This window comes from Chrysemys picta, chromosome 3 (assembly GCF_011386835.1).
Source record: "Chrysemys picta bellii isolate R12L10 chromosome 3, ASM1138683v2, whole genome shotgun sequence".
Taxonomy (NCBI): domain Eukaryota; kingdom Metazoa; phylum Chordata; order Testudines; family Emydidae; genus Chrysemys; species Chrysemys picta.
Genome location: NC_088793.1, coordinates 68,111,780 through 68,128,557, shown reverse-complemented (window position 1 = coordinate 68,128,557; position 16,778 = coordinate 68,111,780). Strand labels below are relative to the sequence as shown.

Genomic DNA, 16,778 nt, shown 5'->3' with positions numbered 1-16,778 from the left:
CACTTTGAGTGCAGAAGGTGGGAGCCCGCAAGGGTTTTAAAAATTAATACTTGCCACTCCAGGCTTGTATGAAACTCTCAAGGTTACAGCTTTTCTCTGACCTTACCTTGGTAAATCCTGCCACCACGCACGTGAAAAACTGCCTCTTGCAAATCCTGGAAAAACTCACTTGGGAAGTTTTCCCTGAAACCCTCAGCTTTTCCACTCCTCCCTCGGGGAAACAAACAAAAGGGAAACCCAGCTGTTGCCACCAACTAATTGAAAAACATATGCACGGACCTTTTAAGACACAAAACCAATCAGGTTCTTAAAAAAGGTAAATTTTATTAAAAACAAAAAGAAATAAAATATATCTGGAACTTAAGCTTTTGCTAGATTTTAAGAGAGCAATTCCAAAAATTAAGCACCCAAAATAGCTTTCTTGAGAGTTCAGCTTCAAGTAAACAAAAGCATCTGGAGTTAGCACAGAGGAGTCTACAAGCCTTACAGAAAATAAAAGAAATATAACCCTAATTGCATCTATCTAAACATTCCCTGTCCCAATGAATTCTTCTAAATATGGACGATGAATTTTCATACCTGGTCCAAACTTTACACAGCATTCCAGCTGCCCCTGTCTCCAGCCCAAAGAGACCAACAGAGAGACAAAGGGAAAACTTTTCCCCCCTTTTAAAAAGTTCTAGCCTTCCCATTGCCTCTTTTGGTCAGGTGCCTACTCCCTTTTCTTTACCTTGGGACTTTTTAACCCTTTACAGGTAAAGCAAGCAGCCACCAAAAGGGACTTTATAGCTAACTGGCTGGCTGGGTGTCCAAAAAAGGGAGCTCTCCCCCTTCATTTATCACAACACCTCTCCTTATACCCTCAGTACGGAGCATGAAGGCGAGTAACTGTGCAGGCATGGACTAATGGATGTTACTTGCTAGAAATCTCTGGTCTCCGGTACATGGAGCACATGCATACCCACGTGTGCAATACAGATGTGGCCACACATCTCAAAGAACCTCCATGTACAGATAAGGAACCTATGTTTTATTACACAAAGCATTAGAGCAGTAAACTCAGGTTGTATTTTTTTCACCTGAAATCTGGCAGTGACTTAGTTCTAGGCCATTGAAAGTAAAACTACAAGTAAAAAGATATATGTGTATATCGCTGCAGTGAGTTGGCTAACAAAGGAATAATTTTTCTCATATTGAGAACGTGAACACATAGGCTTCCACTTCTACGTCTTTAAATTCATTTAGTAGACACTCTGGCTAATTCTTAACTAAAATAGAATAATCAAAGGGGTTCAGAAAGATTTTTAACTTTTGTGGTTATAAAAACAAATTCATTTGAAAGGTAAAGTTATAGCATGCAAGTTTAGAGCCATTGGAGGTGCTGAGGATATGATCCACTGAATTTTGGTCTAGCCATGCTTTACTATAGGACATAACTAATTTGTAATGGCTTTTTGTGATTGGTATGTGTTGGTATCTGGTCTAGATTTGATAGGCAAATGCATTGGAGAAGACGCCAAGTATGAAGGCATCAGACTTCTGTTTGATGGACTGCAGCAGCCAGTGCTTAACAAGCAGGTACTTTTAATTCTGAAAACAATTATATGAGAAACCTTACTGCTTGGTGCCGTGTTTCATAAAGGCTTACAGTGATCTTTTGTGTATCCCAGGTAAATGCAAATTCTCTTTTAATTATTAAAAATGAAGAGCAATATAGTTGTTTTAAAGGGCTGTCATAAGAACTGACCTTGACCCTTTTACAACAGCTACTTTTTCTGTTTTTTAGTTGACTTATGTTCTGCTGGATATTGGGATACAAGAACTGTTCCCAGAACTCAATAAGGTATGTGATGACAAATGCATATAAATGCTGCAGAATAGATCTCCTCTAATCTTAGTCACTTTAGACTCGTCCACTCTATTAATCACAAGCAGATAGACATGAAATCCCAAAGTCACTGTTATCATTACCCATCGAAAGGTTAACTCCATTGAGGAGTCTGTATTTTGTTAGGTTGAAAGATGCCGTCAGATCTTCCAAAGCCAAACTTTTTAATTTTTGCTGATTAAAATTTTTCTCATGAGGCCTATAAGTTGTGCTAGAAGTAGAGGTGCCTCCCCAATGGAATTGTGCGGGGCAGCCAGCGGGGTATCCCTGTATGCCTTGTCATTATTGACTGTCAAATTTCTGCAGATGCTGTCTTTGGGAAATTTATCCTGCTTGTTGCATTCGGGGTGGGGGGAGACAGCAGAAGAGAGACTGGCAGAAGAAAGGCAACTGGTATATGAGGGGTGGAAAACATGGCACAGGATGAGGGATAAGATCTGGAGTCCCAAAGTACCAAGTAAAGCAGGGGAGAATAAAATAGAAGACAGTCGCTTGATTCTAGTGTGGGGATTACATTTTGATTTCACCCCCATTCCTCCAATCTACCCATCTAATTCCCATAGCTGATATTTTCATATATAGCCTCCCTCCTAAAAATTCCCTTCCCTCTACCCCTTTTGAAAGAGCCTTGAAGAGACTCTCTTCTTCTTTCCCTCCAATAAATGGTGGCGGGGGGGTGGGTGGGGAGGGAAAGCCCTGAAATTACAATCCGGTTTTTGCTTAGTTATCAGTTAACTGTTTTTTTGCAAAAATCTTGACTCAAGTGTCTGGTCTGGTCTGGCCAGAGTTACTTTGAGACATCTGAGATTTATGTTCATTATAAAAATTAGCAAGTTACGACCAGTTACCCACAGAATGGTCCCTGTTCAGCGTTGGCTTTCTTTTTGTCCAGTTGAGGAATTGTATTAAAACTAAAAATACATTCAGTTTCTGAGCAAGAACACAAAAAATGAGAGCTCCTCCCATCAATATTTAAAGAGAGGCTGAGCCTAGCTTTTGGAGCATTGTTGTTACAGAACACTCACTGTGACGGGATCCCTGGGGTGCAGCCTGCGACTGTGGGACCACTGTGTCCCCTTAACTCTCCAGCCTGGGCTGTCTCTCTCAATGCTTTGCTAATGACAAGCAGCAAACCCCTCCCGGCACTGTTATCACTCAGCACAACTGCATGTGGAGCCCCACACACAGCTAGATTGCATGAATGCTCCCAGAGCCACTCATGAATCACACAGAGAAAGTGTTTTCTTAAAATTAACAACGTGCTGGGTCATCATCCAAGACTGCTATAACATGAAATATATGGCAAAATGCAGGTAGTACAGAGGAGGAGACATAAAGTTCTCCACCAAGGTGTTCAGTCACAAATTATTTCATGCATTTTTTTTTAACGAGTATCATCCGCATGGAAGCATGACCTCTGGAATGGTGGCTGAAGCATGAAGGGGCATACGAATGTTTAGCATATCTGGCACGTAAATACCTTGCAATGCCAGCTACAAAAGTGCCATGCAAACGTCTTTCTCACTTTCAGGTGACACTGTAAATAAGAAGCAGGCAGCATTATCTCCTGTAAATGCAAACAGACTTGTTTCTCTTAGCGATTGGCTGAACAAGAAGTAGGACTGAGTGGACTTGTAGGCTCTAAAGTTTTACATTGTTTTGTTTTTGAGTGCAGTTATGTAACAATCTACATTTGTAAGCTGCATTTCACAATAAAGAGATTGCACTACAATACTTGTATGAGGTGAATTGAAAAATACTATTTTTTAATCATTTTTACAGTGCAAATATTTGTAATATAAAGTGAGCATTGTATATTTTGTATTTTGTGTTGTAATTGAAATCAATATATTTGTGGATGTTTCTACATTTTCAAATATTTAATAAATTTCAATTGGTATTCTTTGTTTAACAGTGCAAATAAAACTGCAATTAATCGTGAGGTCAGATTTTCCAACCTTTTATCATTTTTGTTGCTCTCCTCTGGACTCTCCAATTTGTCCACATTTTTCTTAAGTGTGACACTCAGAACCGGAAACAGTACTTCAGCTGAGGCCTCACCAGTGCCGAGCAAAACAAGACAGTTAACTCCTTTGTTCTACATACAACTTTCCTGTGATATGTCACAGAATATTAGCCTTTTTTGCATCTGCATTACATTGTTGGCTCATATTCAATCTGTGATGCACAACAACCCCCAGATCCTTTTCAGCAGTACTACCATGTAGCCAGCTTTCCCCATTTTGTAGTTGTGCATTTGATTTTTTTTCCATCCTAAGTGCACTTATTTTTATTGCATTTCATCTTGTTGATTTCAGACAGGTTCTCCAATTTGTCAAGGTTGGTTTGAATTCTAATTCTGTTCTTCAAAGTGCTTGCAGTCCCTCCCAGCTTTGTGTCATCTGCAGATTTTATAAACATACTCTCCACTCCATTGGAGTCGTTGCATTGGGAATGTGTTAGGAATGCAACTTCGATGCAGAGTCCCCACCAGAGATTCTGCAGCTCTTTGATCTTTGTGGTGCTGCAGAAGAAGCAGACACCCTCCTCTAGCTGGGTACCTCAGTCAAGTTCACCAGTACCATAGCCGAAGCAGAAGCTCTAGAAAAGACGCGGAGGGAGGGATTCCCTAGAGCAATCATTGACTAAAAAGAAGGGATCACTGCCTCTGGAACCTGGCCAGGTCCATTGAGGCTGACCTGTGAAAAATCCTTGTCAGGAATCATTACCGCTACCAACCACTCCAGAGGCATATGGAGACCACCTTAGCCTTTCAGTGTCAATATCCCCAGTGGTACAGGAAGGCTTCCAGTCACCGCATCAGGAGCATGCGGTACCACTACAGCCCACACTTCCACAAAAGCCAGTGCAGTCGAGAGGCAAGCCAGCAATGATATCCTCGGTACTACCATCCCCGGATTCTGGCTACTTATCCCCAATTCTGACTGGCTCTGCTCCTCCATTGTCTGAGGGGTCAGACTTGGGGGTACATTCTTCTGTGTCCCAGCCAGTTCTCTGTCAGAGAACTAGAGACCATGGGTGTTACAGTAGTCACAGCACTGGCTGCCTCCTCAGGGGCAATGGCCCAGTCAAGCATGAGTCCCAGGCCCATATCTGTGGCCATTCTGGATGCTGTGGGGCATCCCCCTGCCTGCTAGGACTTCTCTTTACCTGCCTTGTTTGGTTTCCTCAAGGGTGCACCAAGAGAAATGGCACTACAGACAACGCTCTCCAGTACCCAGTACTGAGAGCAGCCGGAAGTCACTTGTGTGGCTTCTCCACCGTAAGACACAGAGCAGCCACTACCTCAGCATCCTGTTGCCTCTTCTTCATCACCAGGGTAGCCTCTGTTCTTGACATTCAGGCAGAGGAGGTCTGTGAGAGTTCTCGCAAGTTAGTGGACATTGTTACCAATGGCCCTTTCTAAAATGGCTCTGCTGATTAATGAAGCAACTTATGGAGCCAGTTAAGGCACTTGAGTAGACCCCCCGCCCCATATCCCACAACAAAATGGGCCAAGAGGAGGTACAACGACCGTTCTAAAGGATATGAGCACTTGTATTCTCATTCTCCTCCAGGCTCCTTAGTAATGGGAGCTACTAACCAGCAGGAGAGGTAAGGACACCCAAGCATCAACATTTAAAGGCAAAGATTCAAAAAGACTAGACTTGCTGGGTCGCAAACTTTAATCCTTGCGAAGTCTGCAATTTAGGATTGCAAACCAGCAGGCACTCTTGAGTCGCTATGACATCACGCTTTGGGAAAACATTAAGTTCAAGGACAGGTTACCAGAGAGCTGCAGGCAGGAGTTCACTGTAATGATGGAAGAAGGTAAGTTGGTTACCAGAACTGATTTTCAGGACAGTTTGGATGGTGTGGACTCAGCAGCTCGAACCATGGCATCAGCTATTACTTTAAGATGTTCATGGTTTCAGTCCTCTGGGCTCCCCCAGAGGTCCGCCAGACCTTTCTCGACCTGCATTCGAAGGTCCTTCTTTGGTTTTGGATGACTTAACAATAAGCTCCAGAGACCCTCTGTGGGATGCCAGGAGATACGTCCTCCCAGTTTGACAATGAATCATGGATAACTATGAGTATGGGCTTTCAACCAGTTGTGCACCCATCTTATAGTAATTTCATTTAGACCACATTTCCTTAGTTTACTAATGCCTTTTATGACCCTTGCTAGGTGTAATTCATTTTGTGCCTTAGTTTTTAATTTTATCTCTACATTCCTGTGGTATTTGGTACTTGTCCTTAGCTATTTGTCTGTGTCCACTTTTTGTAGAATTCCCTTTGGATTTTCAGGTCATTAAAGAGCTCTTGATGGTGCCATATTGGCTTCTTACTGTTCTTCCTCTCTTTCCTTCACATTGAGCTATTCTCATCATGCGATTGTGCCTTAAATATTGTCTCTGAGAAACTGCTAACTCTCCTGAATTCTTTTTCTCCTTAGTTTTCTTCCCCTGTGACCTTACCTGCCAGTTCTCCAAGTTTTTTTTGAAGTCCATTGTCCTTATTCTGCTGCTCTCTCGCCTTCCTTTCCTTAGCATGATATCTGTCGTTTCATGATCACTTTCACCCAGATTGTTTTCTACATTCAGATTCGCAACCAATTCCTCCCTGTCTCCCTCATTACTTCCTCCACCTTCTGAAACAGGTGGTCTTAAATACATTCCAAGAATTTATTGGACATTGTGTTTTGCCCTATTACTTTTGTAACAGATGTCTGCGTAGTTAAAGTTCTCTATTATTACCAGGGGTCTTGGATTCTGGATATTGCTGTCACTTGTTGTAGAAATGCCTCATCCACCTCCTCTGCCTGATTTGGTGGTCTATAGTGACCCCTACCATGACATCACTCTTGTTTCCCCTCCACCCCTGCTTATCTTCACCTAGAAACTTTCAGCTGGTCTGCATCTGACCTACTTCTGGACTTCAGAACAAGTGTATATGTTCTTGATGTATAATGCAACACCTTCTCCCTTTTTTCCCTGCCTGTCCTTCCTGAACAAGCTCTACTCTTCTATACCAATATTCCAATCATGAGGTTTATCCCACCAAGACTTATCAGTGATGCCAATTAAGTCATAATATGTGTACTACTACTTCCAGTTCTTCCTATTTATTCCCCACGTTCTTGCATTTGTGTATAGTCATCCCACGATGTTGAGCACATTCCCCTGCTCTTTTTCCTCTTGTTGCTCCTATTGACCTGGTTGTAATTTTCCATTTTGCCCCTATCCCTCCTCCCCCAACATCTAGCTCTCTGTTTGTTGCCTTTTTTTTATGCCTACTTGGGACTTTTGTCACCTGCCCCCTTTGAACCTAGTTTAAAATGAGCTATTATGCTGTAAAGCCATAGCTTGTTTACATACAGTATTTGGTAAATAACCCAGTTCTTAACTGGTGCTATGAAATAAGTCCAGTCTTCAAGTTTATATCTTTGTTTTTTCTAGCCCTTCTGTTCCCTTTTCAGCCATTAATCTTCCTGTCTGACATATTGGATTCTTATTTAATTAGACTTGTCATTACCAGTATACATTTAATCAATTCAGATGTACTGGACTTAACACCCAAATGAAACATTCATAAATAGATTATATAAGAGCTGTCTTTAGAAGAGCAGTAAAATGCCATTCTATAAACTCAGTCTCAAACCCAATGTACATCTAATCTCCTGGAAACCCTGTGGTGGTGAGCTGGGATGATAGAGGGAGGAAGAAATCACAGCAGGGGATGAAGAGAAATGAGAGTAAAGACTAAAGATTTCATTTCAGAATGAGGGATTCTAGATCATAGGATTGTGTTCAGAAAAGCTGGTTTAAAGGTTGGGAACAGCAGGAGCTACAAAGAAAGGACATTTCCTGATTTAAGGCACAGTGGGGGAAAAATTATGAACATTATCCTTTAATTTCTGGACCTCCATATTTATTATGATGGTTTCTAATATATGTTTAAAATATTTTGTTCATTGTGATTGTTTATGTAAATATATATTTCCATACTTCAGTAAATTACAGTGCAAATTTTTTTCTCAATTACTACTTATAATAGGTTCAGAAGGAAGCTACCTCTGTATCATCTTGGATGTAAAAGCAGGAGCTTGGATGAACACGAAAAGGAAAATGACTGCAGTGCACTAATTTAATGGATGTGAAACATTTTAGTCTTGAATTGTATATTTTCTTGTAAATAACAGTGAAATTTAACTTCTGAAGATCTGTTTCCCTAATAAAGTTTAATTCAAATTTAATACTGATTGAAATTAAAGAACTTTGTCCGCTATTTGAACTTGTTACCCTTCTCCTCAAAAGTGTAACTATTGCTAATAGACACAATATTCATTTTACAAAAAATTGTCAGTGTAGGAGAGAATATGGTAATGTTTATTGTACATTGAAAAGCAGACCTGTAGAAGACCAAACCTAAATGTGTACTGCTAAAAACAAAGGGGTCATCTTCCTGAAAGGATATTTTGAAAAACTCTGGAATTAGGAAGATTTTTGTGGGGAGGTGGCTGCTGTATATAAACTTAGCTTTGCTAGAGTAAGATGGTAAAATATTGCTAAAAATTTCCCCAAAATAAATCTCCATGTCCCTTTTTTTCATAGACAGTGAAGAAATTGAATCTGTTGCAAGTAAATCATTATCTCAAAGCTTATTTAGTTTTTGGCCTTTCATACTTTGTTAGCATGAAAAGTACTTACACATTGTAGAGAACAGGGAGCTAATGATCATTAAAGTGTTCAGTTTATCTAGCAACTGATGCTGAAGCATGAAGCACTTCAGAAATAATTAGGTTACTTTTTTTTGCTCTTTTTACTTTAGAAATATCACAAATACGAAGTCTTGCCAGAGTCTTCCTTAGAGGACTAAAAAACTGGAGGGGGAACCCCAATCTGTTCTTAATAGAATGTTTAAAGAAACTTTCCATGTTGAGATTTCCTACCCATACATTTTAAGCTTTTTTTCCCCCTTCAAACTACCCATTAGAAAACCCATCGACAATTCTTTTTTAAAGTAGTTTTACTTATGTAGTTACATATTACATATCCATGCTATACCTTTTTACAGATGCTTCTGGGCAGCACTTTCAGAAAATGTCAACACCAAATAAGAGAGCTTTGTATTCTAACAAGAAGCTTAAAACAAGTACACAAATCTGAAACTCTGTTAAGAGTGAACCTGTGAGTCTCAATTTTTATATCCCCCGTCCCATTTACTCCCTCCTCCCTTTTGCACAAAGATAGCTAAAATGTTAATTCTGCTGGCCAGATCCACCTCACTGGATAACTTGAAGGATACAGTCGAATTCCAGCTGAAGCTATCTACAAGGTATGCTTCTTGGCCCATAGGTGTAACCTTTTGCTGTTTCGTGTTTTTTAAACAGACAAAAAAAAAAAATCTGTTAATCAGACTAACTTTTATTCTGCTGGAAGTCTTTGCCTCTGACATTTTCTTATCTACAAGTGGAAGTTGCTGCCTCTATAAAAAGAGAGTACCTGTTCAAGGAATAAGTACAGCATACTTTTGAGATGGTATGTGAAATCCAAAAACTCTGCAATGTCCTAGGAACCCACCTTTCTAATAATGTGGCAGTCTTAATCTCCTAGTGGAAGAGGAGCTGAGTGTGCTTCAGTGTTTAAACCAATCTCTATTAGAGGGGGCAAATTATCTCAGGCACTGATGTAGCCAAGATAAGTGTGATTAAAAACTGGATACTGTTTTCACATTTAAGTTTTCAACCCTGCACAGGCGACAGAGGAAAGTAGTAATGCATCTATAAGGAATTTACTTACACTACTGAAAAAAAGATTTGTTGATTTCACGGTTTCAGTGTGCATGGGAAGAGTTGGAGGGAAAATTTTACACGGATATGTGCTTGTAAATATTTCTATAGAATACAATATATTTCTCGGTGGAATAAGATGTTTTTCCTTTAATGCTTTGCTCTTTGGAACTTGAGTTTGAGGGTAGAAACATCAAGGAAGTGCAATTAAACCTGCTGTATCAAATTTGGAAACCTACTACCTGCCAAAATGCCCCATCATTCTGTATAGTATGCTTCACAGCTTTTTTTTAGAGCCAAGCTTTGATACCCAGATCTGGGCAAAAAAACCTGTTAGAATATGTCAACCTTCAGCAAAACTGTTTTGTTTGTTCCCCAGAGAGATACATCTCAGGAAGCCCTTAGTCAAGTGACCCCAGATTTGGATCAATATTCCTACCTCAAACCCCTACAAAGCACACCAAATTTCAAGGCAACCAAGCACATAATACAGCATTTAGAAGAGCCATGTTTTAAAGAGAGCTGGTCTCCACTATAATTACTGAATGTATGCCAAGACCTAGGACCTGTTTAAACATGTGCTGGGAGGTGCAGGCAAAGGGCAGGGGAGCAGGCTTTCTAGCAGCAGTCTAAAAGCATCGCAAATAAGAATTAAAAAATGAAGTGCAGGAATGTCACAGTGAATAAGCCAGCAATCAGTGTAATACTTCCTTGGATGAAATTTCCTGCAGAAAACTTCACTCGTCCTTCAACTGCTGGAAAAACAGGTCCCATTCTAGAGATGTAACTGGAAACTACTTCAACATCAAGATCACCTAAATAAACAGAAGTTTTTTTATATATATTGTGAAATTAATAGTAATGTTAAATAGCACCCCCAAACTTTGTATTCTTGAGTCTCATTTTAAACTAATTTCCCTTGAAGAAGGAATTGCTTTCTACTACATTTTCATATTCAGGAGAGCACAATTATTTATGACAGTGGTTTTCAACCTGTGGTCTGCAGACCCCTGGGGGTCCACAGACTATGTCTAAGATTTCCAAAGGGGTCCACTCCTCCATTTGAAAATTTTTAGGGTTGCAAACCACTGGTTTATGACATCAAGGGACTGGGGAAATCACAATGGATTATAAATGTGTCTTTTACGGGGATGGAGAGCTAGAACAATTCAACTATTGTGAAAAGTTTTTTCCAGAATGTCACAGTGGGCAGCTGAAAGTTTATTGGGAAAAGCATTGCCCTTGCCATAGTTACTTTGGTTTATCTTTGTAGGGTTACTAGTGCATATCTAGCATGTTTACATACACAGGGATCCAGAGTCCCATTTCCAAACGATTCTCTGACACTGTGCTTTGTTATGCAGGTAACAGGTATGTATAGCTGAGAGGTTATGCACTGTACCTTTCCAGTGTTACATCTTTAGTATGGTTAGGAACTGTGTGCTTCCTTGTGCACACAGACTCCATGTGAATTTTCCATCAGTATGTTAATTTATTTCTGCATAGGTTTTTACTGGGAGTTGTTTTAACATTACAAAAGAAGTGGTAACTATGCAAAATATATTCACCTAATGAAGATAAAGGCACTATAGATTAACTGACTTTGAAATAGCTCTGGCTCAAAAGATCCCATCTGTGAGGGACGCGATAACCATAGACTCTCAGACTAAGGTCAGAAAGGACCACCACTGAACTCTTGCACATTGTGGGCTACAGACCCTCACCCCACCCATCTAATAGACCCCTAGCCTCTGACTGAGTTACTGAAGTCCTCAAATCATGGTTTAAAGACTTCAAGTTACAGAGACTCCACCATTTACACTAGTTTAAACCTGCATGTGAGCCAGGCTCTATGCTGAAGAGGAAGGTGAAAAACTCCCAGGTCTCTGCCAATCTGACTCGGGGGAAAATTCCTTCCCTACCCAAATACAGTAATCAGTTAAACCCTGAGCATGTGAGCAAGACCCACCAGTCAGACACCTGGGAAAGAATTCTCTGTAGTAACTCAGAGCTCTCCCCATCTACTGTCCCAGATCCACCCATTGGGGATTTTTGCTACTGGCAGTTGCCAATAGGCCACATGCCATTGCAGGCAGTCCTGTCATACCAGTCCCTCCATAAAACTATCAAGCTAAGTTTTGCAGGGTTTTTGCCCTCACTGCTCCCCTTAGGAGGTGGCTCCAGAACATCACCCCTCTGACGGTTAGAAACCTTCACCTAATTTCAATCTTAAACTTGTTGATGGCCAATTTATATCCCATTTGTTCTTGTGTCTACACTGGTGCTTAACTTAAACAAGTCCTCTCCCACCCTGGTATTTATCCCTCTGGTGTATTTATAGAGAGCAATCATCTCTCCCCTCAGCCTTCTTTTGGCTAGGCTAAACAAGCCAAACTCTTTGAGTCTCCCCTCAAAGTAGGTTTTCCATTCCTCAGATAATCTGAGTAGCCCTTCTCTGCAGCTGTTCCAATTTGAATTCATCCTTCTTAAACATGGGTGACCAGAACTGCACATAGTATTCCAGATGAGGTATCACTTCCCTGTCTCTACTGGAAATACTTCACTTGATGCGTCATAGGATTGCATTAGTCTTTTTCTCAGCCACATCACATTGACAGCTCATAGTCATCCTGTGATCAACCAATACACCCACATCTTTCTCCTCCTCTGTCATTTCCAACTGACATAAGTCCCTAGCTTATAGCAAAAATTCTTCTTGTTAGTCCCTAAATGCATGATCTTGCACTTTGTACTATTAAATTTCATCTCATTTTTATTACTCTAGTTTACAAGGTCATCCAGATCTTGTATGATATTACAGTCCTCCCCCATATTAACAATATCTCCCACCTTTGTGTCATCCACAAATTTTATTACCTCACTTTTTATGCCAAAGTCAGTAATAAAAAATGTTAAATAAGATTGATCCCAAGACCGCTCCTTGAGGAACTCCGCTAGTAACCTCCCTCCAACCTGACAGTTCACCTTTCAGTATGACCCATTGTAATCTCCCCTTTAACCAATGTCTTATCCACCTTTCAAGTCTCATATTAATCCCCATCTTCTCCAATTTAATAATTTCTCATGTGAAACTGTATCGAATGCCTTAGTGAAATCCAGGTAGATAGAATCTGTTGCATTTCTATTGTCTAAAAAAACAGGAGATCCGGTTGCTCTGGCATGATCTACTTTGTGTAAAACCATGTTGTATTTTATCCCAATTATCGTTCACCTCTATGTCCTTAACTACTTTCTCTCTCAAAATTTGTTCCAAGACCTTGAATACAACTGAGGTCAAACTAACAGGCCTGTAATTTCCTAGATCACATTTCCCCCCCTTTCTTAAAAATAGGATCTATATTAGCAATTCTCCAGACATAGGGTATGACTAATGAGTTTACACATTCATTAAAAACCTTGCTATTGGACTTGCAATTTCATGTGCCAGTTCCTTTAATATTCTTGGATGGAGCTTATCCAGGCCCCTCAATTTAGCCCCATTAAGCTATTTGAGTTTAACTTCCACCTTAGATGTGTAATTTCTACCTCCATATCCTCATTGCCATTAGCCACCCTGCCACTACCCCAAGCTCTTCATTAGCCTCATTAAAAACGGAGGCAAAGTATTTGTTTAAGTGTTGGACCATGCCTAGATAATCTCATCTCCACCCCCTTCTCAGCAATCCCACTTCTTCTTCCCTTACTTATATGGCTATAGAACCTTTTACTATCGGTTTTAATTTCCTTTGCAAAGTCCAACTCTGCTTGGCTTTGGGCAGCTCTTACTTTATCCCTACACTTTCTGACCTCCAAAAAGTAGCTTTCATTACTGATCCCTCCCTGCTTCCATTTCTTGCAGGCCTTCTGCTTTCTCTTAATCACCTGTTTGAAATACTCAGCCAGCTTGGTCTGCAACCCTTCCCTACGAATTTTTCCCCTTGTTTGGGATGCAGGCTTCAGATAGTTTCTACAGCTTTGGACTTAAGTAATTCAAAGCCTCCTCCACATTCAGCTCTTTTAGTTCTTCAGTCCAGTCCACTTCCCTAAACAGTTCCCTTCAGGTGAAATCAAGGACCCTTGTTGCAGATCTATTTTTGTTTATCCTTCCACTTAGTTTAAATTGAATTAGCTCATGATCACTCAAAACAAAGATGTCCTCTATGATCAGTTCTTCTATGAGATCCTCACTACTCACCCCTACCAAATCTAAAATGGCATCACCTTTTGTTGAAGACCAAAAGGGAACTTTCTTTATATTTTTGTGGACTGAGCTAACAGGACAGTAGCCAGTCTGGAAATGGGAGACCCATCAAAGTCAGGTAACATTACAGACCAAATGAAAACTTGTGCTAGATCTCGAAGCATGCCTTTACAGGGTACTCTGTTTTATGGGAGGCTCTGTCCTTTGTGTATCTTCAGAAATGAATTTGAATAAACAAGTGGCTATTAACTATATATATTAAACATGAAATCCTTTAAAAGTTTTTCTTCCAACAGATTTGGATGGCAGCTATACAGGGCAGAGTATTGTACTTGCTAAACACTTAAATGCTGTTTTAAGTATTCTTAAAATGGCGTTAGAAAAATCCATTCATTTTCTTTCCCTCTGGTGCTGGCTTGGCTTTTATTCTTGTACCATCAGTTGCATGTTGATGCTATATACTCGCTCATGACTAGTCATAATCTGATACAGGGCTCCAATAGGAGCAAAAGACGCAGCGCTAGCTTTTAAAATGCTGGCTCTATTTTGTACAGAATAAGGATTTTTTTTCCCTTTCTATAACCTGTTTCCATGTTGTCCAGTGGATACCTCAGTATCTGGCGATGCAGCTTTGGTGATCCACACACGACACTGACTCTCCTTTAGATTTTAGACGAACCTTTTTGGTAAAAGCTACTTGAGCAAGTATATTTTAAGTGGGTAGCATGGTTGAGGTGTAGGCACGTTTGACGTGTAGCATGTTTGAGGTGTAGATGAAAGCAGCCACTCTTTTCATTTATTATTGTGCACGACGTACTTATTGCAGATCCCACCGGTGGCCCCTCTGGCATGCTTCTGCTCGTTTCCTTAAAATGATACGTTAGTGACACTGGTTCCTGCTCTGTGCTAGTCTAAGCTGTTACATGCAGCCAGAGAACCTGATTCTGAAAAATGCTGATTTCAATGGAAGTTGCAGGCGCTTAGTTTCTCTCAGGATCAGGCCTAACAATTATCAACTGAAAGATACGGAGTTAAATCAGGATGATTAGCCCTGAGTGTTCAGCGACTCAAAGCAAATTATATCGATTCTATTTAAGATGAAATTGTGAGGTCTCGTATTATAGCAACATCTTTAACATTCTTAAAACTAGGGGGATGTTAGTCTTTGATGTCCACTACATGGCTAATAGCTTGCTACATATTCAATATGGAGTGTCTATGCTTACCCTGATTGTGACTCAGTGATTTATTTTTTAGCATAGAATATCCATCTCCTCCCTGCTGCAGAAAAGAAGGAAGAATCACTTTGTACGTTTCATCCATTTGGAGTGGTACATAGGCTGGTACTCTACAGGCCGTGCAAAGAACTTCTATGCTGACAACTCTGCTTCCTGGTGGTCTGGAAAGATCGTAGACCACGTGAATGCCTAGGAGAAAACACATTTTTAGACATCACTTTAAATAGCTCCAATTGAGCACCTGAGATCCATAAAATCATTAAACTGACACTCTACACTTCCGCATGTGAGAATTAGGCTTGACTTTTGAAAGAGAACATTCTTATTGTAAATAGCTTTCTGCCCTGTCCCCCTCTTACACACAAAACAGCTCTTACTCTTTACTCCAGAAAATTCATGGTTACTAGAACTGTGAGAACAGAGGGAGCATCCCATCTCAAGCTCCATACCCTTTTTCTTTTCCCGGTTCCCTCCTGGCTGCTGACACACACAAACAGTTCATTGGGGAGTGGGTGGGATTATGATATTGGAGGTCAGAGACCTCCCCTCTTCACCATATTCCTAGTCTGCCTCCTTGTCATCCATTTGTTTACATACTATTATCTTACTGGTTGAAATGAGCTAGTATGAAGGAATGTGCCATCACATGGTTATTACAGATCGTGGCTATGTTCTTCATTCTTTTTTATACTGTAGCTACTAACTCAAATCAATCTAGGCTCTATGGACTTCTTGGCCTCCTTGTACACTATGTATGGAAGTTTAAGTAGTGATGGTATAACTCGGGCCATAACTCATTAATACAGTATTAAAATGCAGAGCCAGACAATGAAACCTACCAACCATGCAATTACATTAAGGTGTCTCTTAATTTGAGGGCAACAGCATGAACGTGCAGTAGAGCTAGCATTAAAGGAAGTACAAACAGGTCAAGATAATCACCAGTCGAGTACAGGAAACAACTCCCTTCAAAAGGATTAGTAATCCAATCAATATAGTTATGAGGGTACCTCACAGTCAGATCATAGCACAGTGACACTGGTGACAAACTGGCCAGAGAGAAAGGACAGTTGAGGTTATCCACTGGACTGATTTAGCGCAGTTTTTTTACCAGAGGATTGAAAACAGGAATCAGGAAATAGGAGTCTGCAGGGAAGCCAGACACACCTCTCTAGGTCAATTTTAAGCAGAATGTTATTTTACCTTCCTTAGAGGCAGGTACCCTAATTAGTCAAAAGTGCCAGTCAAGCCATTGCTATAACAAACAGATTATTGAAATAAAGGGGAGTGCCCTACCCACTGCTCTGGAACTGCTACAGTACAAGCTGTATTACAGAATCTGGTGCAGCTGCTCCTGCATGTCTCCTCAGGCTGGTTAAAAACGTTCTTACATGAACAGACATGAATGAGATGTTTCTTACCTGGTCATTCTCTTTCTGTTAGTAGTTTCTATCCTCATTCATTACTAATGGGTTAATGTCCCCCACCTATAGTATTTGGAGGTGGTCCAGTGTTGTTGCTGGAGGCCCTAGAACTAAGCCCTGCCCGTCAGCTCAGGCCACCTGAAGAGTTGTTCCAAAGCTAGAGAAATGCTCCAACAACCTATTATTAGCATTAAGAGAACAACTTGATATAGTGTATTAATGAACTTTAAGACAA

General features: G+C 40.4%; 2 protein-coding genes across 15 annotated transcripts in view; one reads left to right on the top strand and one right to left on the bottom strand.

Moving 5' to 3' along the window:
* SNX14 (sorting nexin 14) overlaps positions 1-8,144 on the top strand; it is a 76,355-nt gene extending 68,211 nt beyond the window's left edge. For 8 of the 12 annotated variants that reach the window (XR_010599525.1, XR_010599526.1, XM_024103032.3 and 5 more), the window contains 3 exons: positions 1,487-1,578; positions 1,787-1,843; positions 7,946-8,144. Coding sequence is in view for 6 of the 12 variants with exons in the window: in XM_024103032.3 (XP_023958800.2) it covers positions 1,487-1,578; positions 1,787-1,843; positions 7,946-7,984 (188 nt within the window). In the remaining 6 variants the exon portion in view is untranslated. Of the gene's footprint in view, positions 1-1,486; positions 1,579-1,786; positions 1,844-3,419; positions 3,633-7,945 lie in introns of all 12 variants that reach the window. The other 4 variants (XR_010599522.1, XR_010599521.1, XR_010599524.1 and 1 more) reach the window with 1 other exon arrangement.
* Positions 8,145-9,283: 1,139 nt separating this feature from the next.
* Positions 9,284-16,778, bottom strand: part of NT5E (5'-nucleotidase ecto) — a 41,856-nt gene continuing 34,361 nt past the window's right edge. For all 3 annotated transcript variants that reach the window (XR_010599527.1, XM_005299675.5, XM_065588189.1), the window contains exons 8-9: positions 15,108-15,308; positions 9,284-10,495 (exon numbers count right to left, since the gene is read on the bottom strand). Coding sequence is in view for 2 of the 3 variants with exons in the window: in XM_005299675.5 (XP_005299732.2) it covers positions 10,332-10,495; positions 15,108-15,308 (365 nt within the window). In the remaining variant the exon portion in view is untranslated. The remainder of the gene's footprint in view (positions 10,496-15,107; positions 15,309-16,778) is intronic.